The sequence below is a fragment of the Gymnodraco acuticeps genome, unplaced genomic scaffold (genome assembly GCF_902827175.1).
Source record: "Gymnodraco acuticeps unplaced genomic scaffold, fGymAcu1.1, whole genome shotgun sequence".
Taxonomy (NCBI): domain Eukaryota; kingdom Metazoa; phylum Chordata; class Actinopteri; order Perciformes; family Bathydraconidae; genus Gymnodraco; species Gymnodraco acuticeps.
The window spans coordinates 1,601,287-1,619,599 of NW_022991219.1; the positions used below are offsets into that span (position 1 = coordinate 1,601,287).

The 18,313-nt window shown below is 41.0% G+C and overlaps 1 protein-coding gene across 1 annotated transcript in view; it reads right to left on the minus strand.

The window, feature by feature from the left end:
- Positions 1 to 1,612: 1,612 nt before the first annotated feature.
- gcgrb (glucagon receptor b) overlaps positions 1,613 to 18,313 on the minus strand; it is an 83,109-nt gene continuing 66,408 nt past the window's right edge. The window contains exons 5-14 of the mRNA XM_034239091.1: positions 16,782 to 16,870; positions 16,439 to 16,545; positions 14,875 to 15,031; positions 13,390 to 13,549; positions 9,067 to 9,127; positions 8,811 to 8,880; positions 5,944 to 6,032; positions 5,684 to 5,828; positions 3,751 to 3,792; positions 1,613 to 3,411 (exon numbers count right to left, since the gene is read on the minus strand). Of these exons, the coding sequence (XP_034094982.1) occupies positions 3,001 to 3,411; positions 3,751 to 3,792; positions 5,684 to 5,828; positions 5,944 to 6,032; positions 8,811 to 8,880; positions 9,067 to 9,127; positions 13,390 to 13,549; positions 14,875 to 15,031; positions 16,439 to 16,545; positions 16,782 to 16,870 (1,331 nt within the window). The 3' untranslated portion in view covers positions 1,613 to 3,000. The remainder of the gene's footprint in view (positions 3,412 to 3,750; positions 3,793 to 5,683; positions 5,829 to 5,943; positions 6,033 to 8,810; positions 8,881 to 9,066; positions 9,128 to 13,389; positions 13,550 to 14,874; positions 15,032 to 16,438; positions 16,546 to 16,781; positions 16,871 to 18,313) is intronic.

An 18,313-nucleotide genomic window follows, 5' to 3' on the forward strand; every position in this document is an offset into this window, starting at 1 on the left:
GATTGTGATGCTTAAGAAGATTTACTCAATACTTAGAAATACTAACTAACTTGGGATGTGCTTTCAAGGTCATCAATAATAGTCACACATAAGAACACGATATGAGCAGTCAAAATACTTCTTTATTAAGGTGAGCTTGTATTCTGTGGCCCTATCATCCAAGAGGCGTACAATTATCTAATTAAGGTGAAAAAATTGGTATTTGAGTCTTTCTACCAGATGGTTAGTTGATTAAAACATATTAAAAACACATTTTAACATTAATACAAATCTACCTAGGTTACCTAATGCTATCGGTTGTGCAAATTTGCTTCGAATAAACAGCGGGAGATGGAACGACAGCTGAGCGCACATTCATTAGCATCACAGCCTACACCTAGCAGGATTAGCTGAGTTCTCATAAGAAGAGATGAATAAACACAGAAGAATAACTCGTATTTAGCTATACGGTAATTCATTAAGATAATAGAGCACAGATTTCAACCAACTTCTAATTGTTTCTGTCGCAAAATGGTCAAAATATCTATTTAGGCTTATTAATCATACATTTGACAGAGGATAAAGTTATTTTGCAAATAGGAAATTGTTTATCTGGCATGCTTTTCAATTCAGTATTGAGAGAAAGTCTGATCTCTCTCTCAATACTCACAGCTTAAAAAAACGCAGATAACGTTTTATTCATTTTTTGATATCGCTATCGGTGTATTTATTTATCCTAACTATCTATATTTAATTTCCCATTTAGTTTGGTGAAGGCGATGGGCCCTAACTCAAAAGAGAATGAATGCAGTAATAGCAAAGACTCCATAATTGAATCCAAGATTAACGTTATAAATAATCTATCATGAATCTTGAATGCATTTATTCATATAAAACAAATCCTAATTTGAAAATGGCAATGGATGTTTTTAAGAAAGGAAAATGTGCAATACATACAGAGCCAAAGCCAAACCCTTACTTTCAAAATCCTCCCATGCATTCTCATTCTGTAGTCTTTACATACAGTAGGGTGACATTCAGGCGATTCCCATGAGAGACATTGTGATATGATAAATAATCATGCAATATCCTCTGCTGGCTTATTTTACAGCCACGCAGTGAGCCGCCTCCAGTGGTTTATGTTCTCTGTTATATGTTAATACAGGCATGGGGAGGGAGGCTTTTCAGAGAGATTACAAGATCAATCACACACAAGAACACCCTTACAAAAACACACATTATTGACATGTATGTGCAACCGATATATAATTTATCCGCCAACAACTAGTTACCCTCTGCGCAATAACACGCTGAGCAGTCATTATAATTTCATGTTGCATCTCCAATGAATCACGTACTGTATCTTGATTGATGGTAAGTCCACTGATTGGCTTTGCAGTCAACAATGATGGGGAATAACTGCCCTATGATATGCATGAGCACACCGATATTTATTCAATATTTCAGCCAATGTTGAAACATAGTCGGGTTTTTGTTGTCAAAAGTACGTCAGCAAGTGACTGGCAGACTCACTGCATAACTGCGGAGGAATGACACTCATATCTCTCTATACATTGACAACACTTCCTGACACTTTTTTGCTGACAGAATTCAGTTTAATTGGATCCACAGACATATATGAGACACAACAATTTGGCTTTTATATAAAACTTTTGACATTTTTTTGCTTTGGACCCCGTCCTGACATTTGCAATATGGAAAGTAAAGGACAAGTACAATCATGTTTGTGTCTTTCTCAACGTAATAATTCATGTTTATTCTTTTCTGTCACCTGGACTGCAAGCGAAAGCACAGAACAACAACACATCCCTCCACCAACACGTCCTTGACTCTCTAATACCGGTATTAACTTTTATTACAAGTTAGTTTAATATGTACAGTTCTCTCTCTTACACTTCAATTGAGTGCTTGTTTACTATCTTTGTAAAAATCCTTGTTGGTTTCAAAAATGGATAATACCAAGAATTAAATCCAGATCCGATTCCACATTTTCAAGTGAGTCATGTGTTGTTAATGTGGATTTTGAAATGGAGAACCTTTTTTTATTGTAATTGGACTATTATCCATTGTGTAAAAAAGCACTTCATGTTCTGTTTGCCTCCATTCAACAGAATACTGTTTGACTGAAAAGCAGTTTCTGGTGGCATATTCTTTAATTACATATATACACTTAAATATCACCCATAATTCTCCATTGTCCTTATACATTCAGCCACAAAACTCAGTTTAAAAAGAAAGAAAAGGGGTTATTATAAACACAGAAGGGAGGACAGGAATGTGCATGAAGGATACCAGAATAACTTAAACATTCAAGTCTCTCTAAAGATCAAAGCAACTTCTTCCTCAACACATCAATAGTCGGTAATAGTTCTGTCCTCATCCTGTTACAAACAAGACATCACGAGTCATGCATGTTGAAGTCACATTCAGTATCATGACACCAAAAGAACAAAAATAAATGTTTTTTCTTGGCACTTTTGAGATTTTTTTGTAGAAGAGTACCACAAATGAGCATCCATTGCTGGAACCTTTCATACAACACAAGTGTGACTCACAACTCACGACGACAACATCAGTACACATGACTCATGACATACGAGTGATGTGAGCAGGGTCCTATTGGGAGTCCTCCATATGTACATGCACGCACGCACGCAAACACACACGCACACGTGTACACACACACACACACACACACACACACACACGCACACACACACACACACACACACACACACACACACACACACACACACTCTAGTCACCATTAGAAAGCTTATTTTGAGTGTATTGAATCTGAAGTGAATCGTTCTTATTAGCTTAAGGTCCCAAAAACATTAAATATTAATTTGCAGCAGGCTGGTTAAAACATTGTGACCTTTGGGGTCCTCTTTCTCTTCCCACTCAGGCTGCCTTGTTTGCACATGTTAAAACACTGATCCGAAACATCTATAAGCACAGTTTTATTCTTCGTGACGAGGTCTTTACAGCAGGCCGCCCTCAGACATTAGTCTCCTCCCCTTCAACAGTGTTTGTGTGCAGCTTCTCCTCCAGAAACGCCTCCTCTGTGGCCGTGCTCACGTGACTGCTGGCGCCCCGGTGTGGCAGGAAAGAGAACTGCAGGGTGTGTCTGCTCTTTGTGGTCCCGCCGTTCCCCGTGCCGTTGCTATAGGAAACCACTAGTCTGCGGTTCTCCTCGGGTGCGGCTGAACAGGAGGGCTCAGCTTTGTTGAGGCGAGGCGAGTCACCGCCGGGGTCGCTGGCGTTGTTGTCGTGGAGATAGGGCAGATTGCCAGTGGCAATACTGCCGCTCTTGAGGTGCGGCGTGTGGCTGTGGGTGTGGCGGTACTCCTCGTCAATGTCCTTACCCAGTTTCCACCTCTTCCACTTTTTTAGCATCTCTGACTGCACCTGCAGGATGGGAAAACAGCGGACAGACGAATGAACATATGTGATGAAGATTAAATAAGACACCAAGCACTTCATCAGATGGATTTGTCTTGCGTAACATTATATTTAAAGGTGTAGAGATGAGCTGACATAAGATGTTGTGTCTGTCGCACGTTGTAGACAAAAGGATAAAGTGGATTATTAAGATTTAGAGATACACCAAGGAACGATAAAGGCTGGTAACAGAAATGCTGATGTAAAATGTCTAGTTTATCAGCTCTAAAAGAGAAAGGGAGGAACTCCAACGATAGCAGAGATTACATTAAGGTGCATCTTGATGTGAAAGCACATCTGTCTCACCTCTTTGTTGATGAAGCAGTACAAAATAGCAACCAGCAGGCCCTGAAACACAAAGTGGAGTTTTAATATTTCAGTCATGGAAGATACTGGTGATGAAACCAATGATACGCACTTTGTACTGGGTTTTAACGGACAGAGGTCTAACTATTTCATCTGTTAATTATTATCAACAAATACCCTGGTATCACTTTGGCCTTTATATTACTCCAAAGCAAGCCTGTTGTGAAGTGATTTCAGAACAAACAGAACATGTGTATCATATTTAAATTAGATGGCACACAATGCCAAAGGTCTTTGTTACTAAGTTAGACAAGCACAACTTAAAGGTGGGGTAGGTACGTTTCAGAAATCGGCTCGAGATACACTTTTTTGTTATATTCCATGGAATGCTCTTAACATCCCGATAGCAATGAATATTAAGTGCTTTGACAAAAAAATCCATAACAAAATGTCATCTGTGGAAGCTGTAGCCGGGCCGGCTAAACGGATTGGATTGCCGCCCTGTCTGTCAGCCTTCCATCTCGTGCACGCACAAATGTATCTCGTGCCCTCATTGGGCGTGCCGTCATTGGGCGTGCCGTCATTGGGCGTGCATTGCAGCAGTACTTCAATGACTCGCCAGCAACAGGCGGCCACTTTCACCAGTCTGCTGACGTCATGTGTGCGTTCATGTGTGTTGGAGGAGGTGCTCTGTAAGGAAGTCTGAAGGAAGGGGCGGATTCTTTTCGGCTGTGTACTTTCAAATTTTAGTGCACTCGAGCCGGTTTCTGAAACGTACCTACCCCACCTTTAAAGAGTAGGCTATATAAAAAACTTCGTAGTGAATATTCTTTTGGATGCTGATTGACAGGTTGCTGTAATGCACCAAGGAAATCAGCAATGCAACAACAAAGGCATGGAAGAATAGCAATCACAGCAAGAAACAATACAGGTTTCACATTTTTCAAAGGGATTGACTTTGTAGATTTTATAAGGAAGGAAAAGAGTGTAGTTGTTAGACCTCGAGGGAAAACATCATTCATTTGGTTGAGTGACACTGTATGTAAAAGAGAAACATGGTTATTTAGAAAAACTCCACTGGGCATCTTTAAATATGAATCCTATCAATCCATTATTCATCCATTTGTACAGCATTTTACGCACAGTTACTTGTTCCCAATTAAAGAAATGTTGAGAAAAGGAGAATATGATACTGATTAAACACAGTTTGACACCAACACAGAATAAGATCATTTAACGGTCACCTGTTATGCAAAATCCACTTTTTCTTGTCTTTTACATGTATACATAAAATGGTGTCCCCTCTGTGTTAAGTGATTCAGAAAGTTTCAGGTAAAAAGATTCTCTCACTTTTTGTCCTGATCCATTTATATAAAAAACCTGTCTGAAAATGAGCTGATCAGATTTTGGGCACTTTGTGATGTCACAATGCTTTGTTTGGGTTGTGTAACCATTAGCCAATCACCATCCAATAACCAGCCACCTTATCACCTGGATCTCATCTTAGAGCACCATTGTGTTTTTTAAACCAATCATCTCGCAGAGGGGCGTGGCCAGCAGCAGCTCATTAGCATCTAAAGTAACAGACACAGAATCAGCATTTTTGGAACAGGGCTGAAACAGAGGGGTTTATGGGATGCTACAATGGATGATCTGTTTGGTGTTTCGAGCCAAACTATTCAGAGACATGTTTTGTATATATCTGAGACCTATAATATATTGTTGAGAAAGGGTATAATATGGGAGCTTTAAAGTAGACTATTTATTACAGATTAATCAAAAAGTAATACTTAATACTAGTCAGATGCGTTTAAAGAAATTACAAAAGGCTAAGGAATTACTTTGTATACAACATAAACAATTAAAACAGGAGAGAACACGGATAGACACACTGACATCAATATTTGAGATTCATGTGGAGGTGAGCTCTGACCTGGAAAGAGTTGAAGAGCAGGTCGCAGAAAAGGCGAATGAGGCGCAGCATGGAGCCTTTAGGGACGGACTCATCGATGACGAAGGTGAAGAGGATGGCGTGAATCCCAAGGAGGGGAATGAGGGTCAGAGTGGACTTTGCTAATCTGGACCAGGGAAAGACAAAGAGGGAGATAACATCATATTTCCAAACATGTTAGACACTGCTCATTCTGCTTTGTTACGACTTTCACCAGGTTTCAAGATCGAGGCAGGACTCACCTGAACTTGTAGTCAGTGTATCTCATCTGATGAGCTCTGAGCTTAGACATCAGGATTTTGATGATCCGTATGAATATGAAGACATTAATCTGTAATAAGAAGAGGGGGGGGATCGAAATGATGCAAACACATGCGTTCTGTAAATGTTTACATGACAAAATAGGTAAGAGAGACAGATATTCCCCAAAATGCCTTTCTGAATATTTCTGTGCTCTGTGGGATTTCAGCTGGCAACACACACCACACACACACGCACACACACACACACACACACACACACTGTGATGTAGTGCAGACCCTCTCCAATGACAGAGAACATTAATTATTGCAGCACTCAAGATATTAGCGCTCCAAATTTGGTATCATGTGTGTTGTCTCAACAGATGTGTTGGTCCAAATATGTGTGAGTGCACACAAACGCAGTTTATTTAGGTGTGAATATGTGTGTGTGAACTTTAGAGTTGTATTGTGGATTGCTGGAGGATGACATACACAACTGTTCGGCAACTAATTCAGAGATTACGATTAAGAGAGTTTTTCCACAGAGCACAATCTGTGTGACTTCCACAGTGTATGTATGCCACTTACGGGTGTCTGGATATTTCAGCTTGTGTGTGAACACACGTACGCTTTTGCATGAGTTCACAAAGGTTGCTATGTGAATGTGCACTTGTTCTAATACTGTAAGTGTGTCCATCCATAATGTTGTTTGTCACTATGGGAACAAGAGGCAGGAAACACACAGGTGGAATACCTCTACTTATTTATGTTTGGGAACGTATGTGTGTGTGTGTGTGTTTTGGTTAATTTTATTATTGGATTCTCACTATTATGAAGGTGTTGCCAGTTTAATCTATAAACAGACTCACACTAGGCCGTGAGATGGCTAACAAGATAAAAAAACTTTAATCAAACTTAAATGCTTCACATAATACTTCTCTTTTCCAGAATACATTTTTAGAAGTTTAATATCCTCTTTACCTGGTAAATAAGATAGAAGATAATACACACAAACATCTGTAATTAAAACATGTTTAACAAAAGAGGAATTTTTGGTGCCAATTTATTTTTATTTTTATATTGTGTAAAACTGTGATTCATTTCTTGCTACATTTTGCATGGTTCACTTCAGTGAAAACCTGAGTCCAGTCACAGTCTGTCGTCCCCAGGAGATCTAAAGTTCACCCAAACACTTGACTGAACTGGCTAATTTCATTATTTTCTACTCCATAAAATCATTGTTGGACGCCACACCCGACTGCACGGAGAGGCATTCTGTCGATATTATCTATAGTACTCAGCGAGGAGGGATCATAGTGGCACTGATGTACAAGAGGGGATGCGGGGAAACTGCGAAATTAGGTGTCATTCTAAGAGGAGTTTTACACTCGCAACCCAACTTCTATAAACTTTCTAACATGCATACGTTCATAGAAGCACATAAAGCATGTTTTTAAGGGAGACATTTTGACATGTCATAGTAGGGAAATCACAGAGGTATTTAATCACATGAATTATGGATTCATCTAACTGAGGGGAGGTCCTGCTCTTGTGGCTCATTAAAACGCTAACTTGGACACTTAATGGAACTGGGCCATATTAGCATTTTCATGTGTGCTCTTTCTACACAGGTCAAATTGTCTGCTGTGAAAAAGTTAAATAGTGAATACTCTCTCTGCCTTTTCTGCCTGTGGCGGGGTCATGAGGAAACGGTTCACACCTTTGCTTTCTTCCTTGGGACAAATATTTGACTTTTGGTTGATGATACAGCTCTTTGTTATTCTCTTTTATCATGGCTGTGCAGCCCGGTATTTGACAGTGTCTTTATTCACAGCAACTTCTGCCAAGACTAGGGTTGCAAAATTCCGGGAATTTTCAAAGATGGAAACTTTCCACGGGAATTAACGGGAATAAACGGGAATTTATGGGAATAAACTGGGAATTTTCTAAATTGAAGGATGGCTCTTCATAGGGAAACATAGTTGGGGAAAGTATATTTTAGCATAATATTGACTAAAACAAACAGATGCCATTCAAGTACACTTGAATATCCATGCCATAGCACACTGCTTACTGCATGGCTATTGAGACCACACAAAGGTTCGCAACAGGCTCACAAATGTGAGAGTGGAAAAACTGGTTGGCATTCGGGCAAACCTGGCTCTTTGAGCCTGACACAGAGCCATCCTCAACAAGGCTGGACAGTGACACTGAAGAGGAAGACTCAGAGTTGGATGTTGATGAGGCCCAGGAAGAGCCCGTTGACTGAAAGGCTTTAGCAAAAATGCAGAGGATTGCTTGAAGGAAGATGTTCATGTTTAATGGGACATTTTGGAGGGAGAAGGGCTCTTTTCATTTAACATTTTGAATGGGACTTTGTGGGGATCTTTGGATGGGGGGTGCATTTTTGTTCGTTTTTTAATGAGTGGGGTTGGGGTGGATGAGTAACATTTAACTCAACATTCCTGTTTTCGTTCTTCAATGAAACAAATAATTGTTCAATAAAATAATTAAAACTTGTTCTGTTCTACTTTTTTTTTAAAAGTTAAAAAAAAAAAATCTGTTGAAATGTCATGTTTTTTTGTTTAATTTTGCATTGAATATTTCTGAAATTCCCCAGCTTAACTTCCCATGGAAACTTTCCGGAAATGTACCGAAAACTTTCCGCCCCTTTGCAACTCTAGCCAAGACACACTTTGTGAATGTCAGCTGCTGTGTGTGTCTGTTTGGGTTTGTGTGTTTTTGCGTGCATCTGTAGCTCCATCACATGCCAGCACACTCTGTACCTGAATTTACTTTGACCATTTGTTCAAATGTATAGTGACAGGCAGAAAATCATTGGGCAAGGAACAAACAGACAGACTTACCAGATAAGCAAATAGTATAGGGGAACGGATAATCCACCAATATCCCATGTTAATATTCCTCTCCCAGCACCTACACACACACGCACACACACATTATACATTGTAAATGATTGCTGTTTTTTTTTGTGATTTTGTCACAAGATATTCATACAGTGTGGTAGGAATTCACAGATAAAAGCTGTTACATTCAAACTGCCTTACATATTATGTAACAATAGCATTATTGAATGCTATTACTGTATGAAAAGTGACTTACTCTTCGTTTTCGTACAGATATTTCACTGTGATCCACGGCAACACGAATATGAGCGGTGCACCTGAGAACGAATGTGAGAGTGAACGTTATAAAGTTGTTGAAACAAAGATTAATGATGATATCATGGAAATGGTGCTCCTGATAGATCATCTGCCACACAACTTAATACAGTTTGAGCTATATTTATTATTTTACCCGGTTATCATGATGACAATATTTAATTTTATTGTTCAGTATTACACATGATGATGAGTTTACAAATCTCATTATCTCGAGACTAATAATTCTTGTTTCCCCAATGAGGACATGGAAGGTCTTTAAGTATGAAAGTGTCTGTCTGCCTCTGTAAAGCTTTATCTAATCTGTTCATGAGGCGGGTCTCTTCTTCAGACATGATCTCACCAACAGTTGGACCATCCAGTGAATATCTTAGTGAGACCACGATTTGTTATCTCCGCTCAGTGAGGAGCTTCATAATCAGGGAAAACAGTGTTGGACATCTCAAGATAACTATATCATTTAATTGGAGTAGCAAGCTACAAATTAAATATGAGCATCATAAAGTCATTAACAAGAACATTAAGATGATGTTCCCAAGAAAGCACACATGTTTTTGTTGTAATTATTATGTGTCCTGACAATTCATACTTTTTGAATGAATATATTTGAATTTGTTGATGTACACAATATTTTTCACAGTCTTAACCTACATGATATCCCACTGTCTTGGGCAGTATTAGTGCAAAGTAAAAGAAAAAATAGAAAGCCCTTTGATATTCCAGAGGGAAATCTGAAGCACTTGAGTCAGTCAGTTAGTCTGTCAACTACAAATGTGAAAATGAAATAAATGTGAGAGTGTGCAGTTAGAAAAAGGTGAGATAATCAGTCCTCTGTGGCCAGCTCCTCATCTCTCCTTTTTATTTGTGTTGGCTCCTTATCCTCGCTTGAGACTTAATAACGCAAATAGCTTAATGAGCGGTTGGTCGTCAAGTTGCCTTGTGGGTAACGAAGGTACCAGGTTTTGACGATGAAGTATGTACTGAATAAAAAAATAAAAAATTCTGCTCTCGAGTGTGATACTTTTAGAAAAAAAATTGTTGTTATTAAAAACGATCTCTTTGTGTTTGCTTGTTTGTTTGTCACTAAGTATCATCACTTCAAAACAACTGTTGACAGGAGGCCCTTGCTGATTTGAATCACTTCACTAAATTACCTGACTGCCTGAGAAAGGATACTTTAATGTATCTTGCTTTTCCACTAGGGGTAGTTCCGTCTCAGGGCTACTTTTTCACCTTTTTTCTGGCCCTCCAAAATCAAGGTTCTTACCGGGCCAACAACCGGGCTGAATATGCTAAACTAGTGGCGTAAACACTCTTGACTGGTCGGAGAGAATCGCTGGCAAGGGGGCTACAACAACTACAACAAAATGAACATATTTTACCGTGATTTAATTGTAATACAGTACACGTTTCAAAATGATGCCGAAGCAACAACATACTGATACCGGTCTGCAGAAAAGACGGCAGGCACATTTTTTTTTTAAATGCGTGTTTTCTGAATGGAGATTGGATCAATCAGGCTAAGCTAACGCAGTATGCTCTGACAGTCCACACTCACAACAACGGCCTACAGACATAAATAAACCCGCGACTGTATTCGCCATGACACAGACAGTCTGTGGTTTGTACTTGTTTAACTTGTGTCCAGTTTCTGAACAGATATGAGGAGCTGTGATCTCTGAGTGCTAACAGCTAAGAGAGGGGTCTGCCTGCAGACCTCCACTCTCAGTACAGTTCCGGTGCAGACCTCCACTCTCAGGACACCTCCACTCTCAGGACAGGAAGTGCACGCTAAGAATTCCAAAATAAAATCACCACTACCAGTACAGTGCCACTTTCCAAACAGGAAATGCACGCAAATACAAAATAAAATCGGATCTTGACGGATCGTGACACTTATTATATACATATGTATATATCTATATATATATACAGACACCTTGTATTGTTGTTACTATCAGTACAGCCGCAGCGCCACTTTCCGAACAGGAAATGCACGCAAATACAAAATAAAATCGTACTGACACTTATTATCTACAAAGATATATTTATTTATATATATAAATACGACATCTTGTATTGTAGTTACACCAGCTAGACAACAGTGGAAGGTTCGAGAAATAACCGTGTTTGCCGGGTGCACCGCGGCGGAGGTGGGAAGGTTCCAGCTGGGAACCTCCACCCCGCTGCGGGACCCGTGGGACCCCTGGACGGTGCGTCTTGGTCACGCTTCATATCGGCCGGCCCGGGAAGGAAGAGACACGTAGAGTGGGGGAAGTCCCCCACCCCAACGCAGCACACCCTCCCGGCCATCAGAGTCGAACCCGCAATTCGGAGGAACCGACCGCCAGAGCACCGGCACTAGGCCGGGCCGGTGTGGAGGCCCTCCGACAGTGGGTCGCGTTTGCCATTCGATCAGTGAGAGGAGAGGAGAAAAATGCAACAAAAATTGTCAAAATCCGTTAATATATGGATGAGTGGGGGGAGGGGGGGGCTGGACACAGACCGTGGGGGGACACCCGAGACCGGGCAATGTCCCCGGTAGAAACCGGGTGAAATGGCCAAAAAAATGTAAAATAATAAAACCGGGGAAAAGTGAAAAAAAGTGTCCGAAAATAGGCACTCGTGAGGCGGGCAGAGTCCCCTGTCAACTCCCGTTACATTCCTCCATGGTGTCATTTGAGTGAAAAACTTTGGCTGAGGGGGTCAAACGGGCTTGACCAAGGCCGACCCATAGTGCACGGTGGGCGGACTCATCACCTCCGTGATGAGTCTCCATTGTGATTTGAAAACTTCCATCAAACGAGTCCTTCGGTGGGCGGGAAAAAAAACGCGTCAGAATCGTCACTTCCTGTACTGACAGTGGAGGTGTCCTGAGAGTGGAGGTCTGCAGGCAGGCTCCCATGACAGCTAACGGCTGATGTTTTGGTTTTGTGGTTCGCAAACTTCGCATTGAAGATGACGTCACGGCAGTTTTACGCAGCGCCGCTCGACCCACCTACACTGCGTTACGGTAGTTACGACCCCTGTTACTAAACTGTAATGGAAACACAGCATAAACTGAGCCTGACCTACCAAGGCCTAACCATACCGTACTAAGCCGTGCTAGGTCCTGCAGTGGAAAAGTGCCATTAGATACTTGTTGACCATCCATGTCCGAATACTTCCTGTTGCCGTTAACCTTGTTCCTTTGAACAACTGCTCAAATAGACTGTTTGCTGTTCTCCTTCTTGGTAAAATGTATGTTTTCTCTTCTCACTTAGTTGAACTGTATTTGTTTGGTTAAAAAATAACAGCAATACAGGTTATTTTATAAGTGTCAATGTCTATGTTAGTCATTTTCTAATTTAGATGTAATCAGCGCATTGGATGGGCATCATCAGCCTCATGTATATTGGTAATGAAAAGAAGGTTGATGGGCCGTCATCACTTAAAGGTGGGGTATGTCATTTTGGAGAAACCAGCTCGAGTGCACTAGAATTTGAAAATACACAACCGCAAAAAATCTGCCACTTCCTTACAGAGCCCCTCCTCCAACACACACGAACGCGCACATGACCAATGAGGGCACGAGATAAGTTTGTGCATGAGATGGAAGACTGACAGGCAGGTAGGCCATCCAGTTACTTTAGCCGGGCCGGCTAAAATGATTGGTCGTGCTTTTTACAGCGCTGCGGCTTCCACAGATGACATTTTTTTATGTATTTATTGTCAAAGCATTTCATATATTCATTTCTATCGGGATGTTAAGAGCATTCCATGGAATATAACAACAAGTGTTAATGAAATAAAATACATACCCCACCTTTAATCACATGGTTGATCCACGATGCAAGAACTAAACCTCTTATGGCCATAATTATTATAATGGGAGAGAAAGAGTGTAAAGAGCCTGTGGCCTCCAAGAAGACCTGAGGGCGGCAGAGAGTCATACTTTAAAGAACAAACTCAAGAACCACCTTTTTGATTTGATTTAACAGAATTTTATTTTAGTCTTATCTTATTCCTTTTTATTCTTATATTTATTTGTATTTTTTATTTTATATTATGAACTGTTTTTTTAATCACAAAGCTATGTGTTACTCTGGTTATACCTTGGAAGGAGGGGGATAGTATTGTTTTATTTTTTGTAAATTGTGTTTGGTTTGTGAAGCACTTTGAGTTACCTTTGTGTATAAAAAGTGCTGTATAAATAAAGTTTGACGATTGACGATTGAGGAATCAAATTGCCGATAACACCCAACAGGTGAGCAGTTTTTCTTACCCCAGCCAATGGCCAGATAAATGTAGAAGTACTTCCTCTCGCTGAACACGGTGATGACGAGCAGGCTGTGCAGGTAGATGCCCTCCACCAGCAGCCAATAGTTGTTGGCCATCACGCTGTACTGCATCATCACCATGGCACCTCGACACCACGTAACAGCCTGAACACGACACAGGATGGGGGTGGTGCGAAAAAAACAGTAAGCCAAGGAGAGACCTTCTGTTATTCTACACAAGATGGAAATTGTGCAGCGAAAATACAATGCTCAGAGTCCTTGTCCCTGTCCTTCACATCACGTGTTTGATTCTAGCACACAATCTTTGCTCACAGCAGAATATGTTGAAACACAAATCGTTTGCTCCTATTTTCAGAAATAATAAAATACTTTCTGCACATTAAAGGGGCTTATTCTCATTCATTTGTTAAAATCTGTGTAAATGAGCACTTCTGCTAAAATAATCCTTCCACCTGGCAGTTGAGGCATATGTAGATGCAGATTACACAGCATGAATATCAGGCTAAGGCTGGTCATTTGTATCACCACTTGAGAATGTGCAATGTTATGTTGAAAAACCAATGCATTAGTGACTCTAAACTGTGAAGTGGATGGATTATCTTGGAGCAAACTGCTCACTAACAAATATGTGCACATCATTTGAGAGGCATTAACTTGTTGAGTGCATTTAAAGTTCTCCTGAAAAATGAGAGTGAAAACAAATATGCGGTTTTTATGTGTGTGCTCAGTGTGCAATATCAAACCAAATAGATTTCCAATGTCGCTTACACTTCGGCACTTTCGCAGGAAATCACATTTGTTGTAGTGGCCATTTTGTCATTATTAATGTGAAATGTACGCAAGGCCGTTTGTACCATTTTAAATAAGATAAATTGCATATATCTCCGAAGCAGATGTAGAGAAGCTTAACAAGAAAGGAGTTAGAGGAACTTGAGGGATCGGCATGTGTTGGAGTTTCTGGGTTTTGTTTTTCTCTCTGATATTAAATATTCACAAGTTGAGATGTATTCTCTATGAGCTGATGATGATGTATGACATTTCAAACTAATATTGTCCTTCAGACTTTTCCTTGGGGATTTAACTTCCATTCATGAATCACTTGTAGGGGGACTCAATATTTATTGCTTTGTATAATAGCTCATTTCTCATCAGAACCCTATTAAGTTATGTATCTAGCTGTACAATTTGTAAAAGTCTGTTGAATGTATTCAATGTCCAAAAAGAGGTTGTAACTGCACATATTCAAGAAAAATGTAGTAGCCTAGACTTTGTATGTGCCACAACCCACTGTCACATATTCTCACTATACACTGTAGTGAATTTACAATATGCCCATTAACAGAGCAGGAGGTATTGTGATGTTACCGCAGGGAGAAATGTCCTTATAGAAAGGTATTTCTCTCGTGCTAAATAGCTGCACATCAACACATGAATAGGCGGTGAGGCTGGCGTGATGTTTTGGCTCTGACCGGTATGTTGACCCAGGCTTGTGTCCGGGTGTCCCCCCCGTTCCTGGGGTCCAGAGTGAGGGTCAGCAGGGCGTCTTTGACCAGGATGGACACGGCTCTCAGGATGAACGATGCGAACAGGTTCATGTGGATGTTGTTCCTCATGCAGTGCAGCTTCCTGGTGCAGAGTTGACAGTGTGTGAAATATTTGGACTTTGATATGTTGTATCATATCACTGTAGTAATGCCTGCAGGAACATGACTCTAACACATTCTTCATGTGTTCCTTCCTTATTCCATCAGAACTTACACTGGCTGTCACTATATTGTTTTACACAATGTACCATACCCATCCTGTTCATATTGTCATGTCTAAGAAACTTATTGTGAAAGTTTATTCTTTATGTTAGTTTTGTCATGTCCCTTTGTTCTGTGCTTTATGTTTAGATCGTTAAGTAATTCTCCCTCTCATTTCAGGCCTCCACGCTCCCCGCCCCTATCTGTCTCCTGCATCCGTGATTGTTTTCCCCGCCCTGATTGTTTCCACCTGTTCCCCTTACCCTGTGTATATATTGTGCTAGCTCCCTCCTGTCCATTGCCAGTTCGTTTCCTCATTCTGGACCAGCCTACTCCACGGACATCTCACGTACCTTTAAGCTCTTGATCTTAGTTCTTGTTTTTCCTCAAAAGAGTGTTATTGTTTTCCCTGTTTTGTTACTGTGTCAATTCCAGTAAAGTCTTTATTTTGAACACTATCTGAGTCTGAGTTTGAGTCGTGCATTTGAGTTCATGCCTCAGAGTTCACTCCTTGACACATATTCATACTGTTATATCTTTCTTTTCTTAATGCATATGTATTTATATATTCATACACCTATATGAATATAATAGGCTATATACATCTTATTTAGTTTTATCATGCAGCACATCGTGTCCTATTTTCTGGAACAGTTTTTAAAAAAAAGGTATATCAGGTTATATTTTAAATGTGCAACTGCATGTAATTTATATATATGACAATAAAACATCTTGAATATTGAATTCTGTCGTTCATTCCTTGTTTTTGCATTCCCTGTTTCCCTCCTTTCTATTACTAAACTTATTTTTCCCTGCATCATTCATTCATTGCTTCTTTTTCTTTTCCTTTGTCCTGTTTGTTCTTGTTTTTTTTCTACTACCCCCTTTCTTTTCTTCCCCCTTAATTCATCCCTGCCTTTTCTTCCTTTCTTAGCTTGCTTTGTCTCTTTTCATTTTTCTTCCGCCTTCACGTATTTGTATTCTTCTATTGATTACTTCACCCTTTCTTTCTTACTTGGTAGGAAAGCAAAAAGGGAAAGATTTTTCCCTAATATTATTAATCGCTTCTTTGTCTCTGTTATTCATGCCCTATCTCCTTGCTTTTTTCTCCTTTTCTTTTTTCCTGCCTTCCTTTCTTCTTCCCTTGGTTTCCACTTTATTCTCATCTTTTTCACAACCATTATTGATTCCTTTCCTTTTGTCTTTTCGTTCTTCTACCTCTTTTATCCTCCTCTCTGCCCCCCCCCCTCCTCCTCCCTTCCCTGTTTACTCCTCGTACATGTTGTACCTGAAGGTGATGAGGATGCCCAGGGCCAGTAGCAGAGCCCCCAGGGAGAGCGAGTAGCCCACTGTGTACATGATGCGTAACTGACTTAGGATGCGGCCATACTGCTGCTGCAGAACAAATGGAGAGACATAATCAGTTTCATCGACACACACACACACACACACACACACACACACACACACACACACACACACCTACTACACACCTACACACACACACACACACACACACACACACACACACACACACACACACACACACACACACACACACACACACACACACACACACACACACCATTTTACGTAAATGCGCACAAAGACACAGCACTGTATACACACACCTCACCAGGGTCGTCCTCACACTCGCTGGTATTCTTTCGCGCCCACTGACCGTCTTCACTGCAGACTCTGTAGACCCGACCCTGCTGAACTGTGAGACATTTGACATTACATTTGACATAAGGATGTTATGTGTAGCTCCCACCGTTCAGAAGTGTCTTATGCCCCTTTCACACCAGAGCTTTTTCAGCTCCGGCTCGGAGCTGGAGCCTGAAAAGCGCCGGTTTTTCCTGTTCACACCGCAGCGGCGCCGGCTCTTAGCTCCGGAATCCGGTTCACTTCCAGCTCCAAAAAATTGTCGGTCTAGAGGCAAGAGCTTCGGAGCTAAGAGGTGGCGTCGCTTACGTCTCTCTTACGTCGAGGCGTGCAGGAAACTAAACCCACCTCCCCTGAACATGGGTCGACTGTCATGCCTGCCTACAAGCAGTAGTGCTTATAAACACACTTTATAAGGTCAGGCAACACTAACCAGGCTTCGTGTGATTCTGTTTATTTGTACCTTACTTTGACCATCCGTTCACTGTTATTGATCATTGTGGAGAGAGGCAGACGTGTTGCTTTGTATTATAGCAGCTATCAGATGGAATCAATACATGGGCTGCACAGGTTGTCGTGTCCGACTATCACAAGTAGAATCATAATAAAAATACGCCGGTAAAATGTGCCTGTAGAAAACGGTTTATGCCACAATAGGATAGCAATAGCAAGTAGTCAGTTTAGCTTCGATTGCTATGCTAACATCACCCATTTTATACCAGAGAAACTTTCATAACAGCGTTGTGATGCCAAACAGCGTCAATTCAGACTGACACACATTCAGGGGAACTGGGGATATGTATCAGCTGCTTGTGTGAGTTGGACAGTGAATACTTTAGTGCGGCCGCTGCAGTGTGAGCTAACCGGGTGCTAACGGGAGAATAAACTCCCGTGGAAGATCAGCACTGCAGCGGTCGGTAAATGCTGCAGAAACACATTAATAAACAATGAACCACGGCACTCTGGAGCAAAGTATAAGGTTGGAGAAGTCGTTATAATTTAATCTGGCTTCGTGTGATTAAAAGCAACACGATCATCGACCCGACGCAGTTGTTGTTGTTGTTGTTGTTGTGAACGCCGTAACGCCGTTGAGGAGCAAACCAGCGATGTAAACGGTGAGGTCATGACGCAGCAGCGGCAGCACCCAGTCGGGCTCTGGGCGGTGTGAACAGAGCGGGAGCAGAAAAGGGAAACCGGAGCTGAACCAGAAAAGCTCCTGCTCGGAGCTAGAAAGGGAAAAGCGCTGGTGTGAAAGCCGCATTAATACCCTCACAATCATTTCATTTAGTGACGTTATTTTATCTGAAACAAAAATAAATTGTCAATCCTTCATATGGTTAAAATGAAGCTAAAGCAAGCTAAGCACAAAGACAAGAAGCGGGAAAAAGGTTAGCCTTGATAATAATGAAGGTTAAGGCCCCATTTACACGGGAACGCAAACGAAACGCAAACGACCCGAATTCGATGTCAAAAAAGTATTCCGTTCACACGGATATGG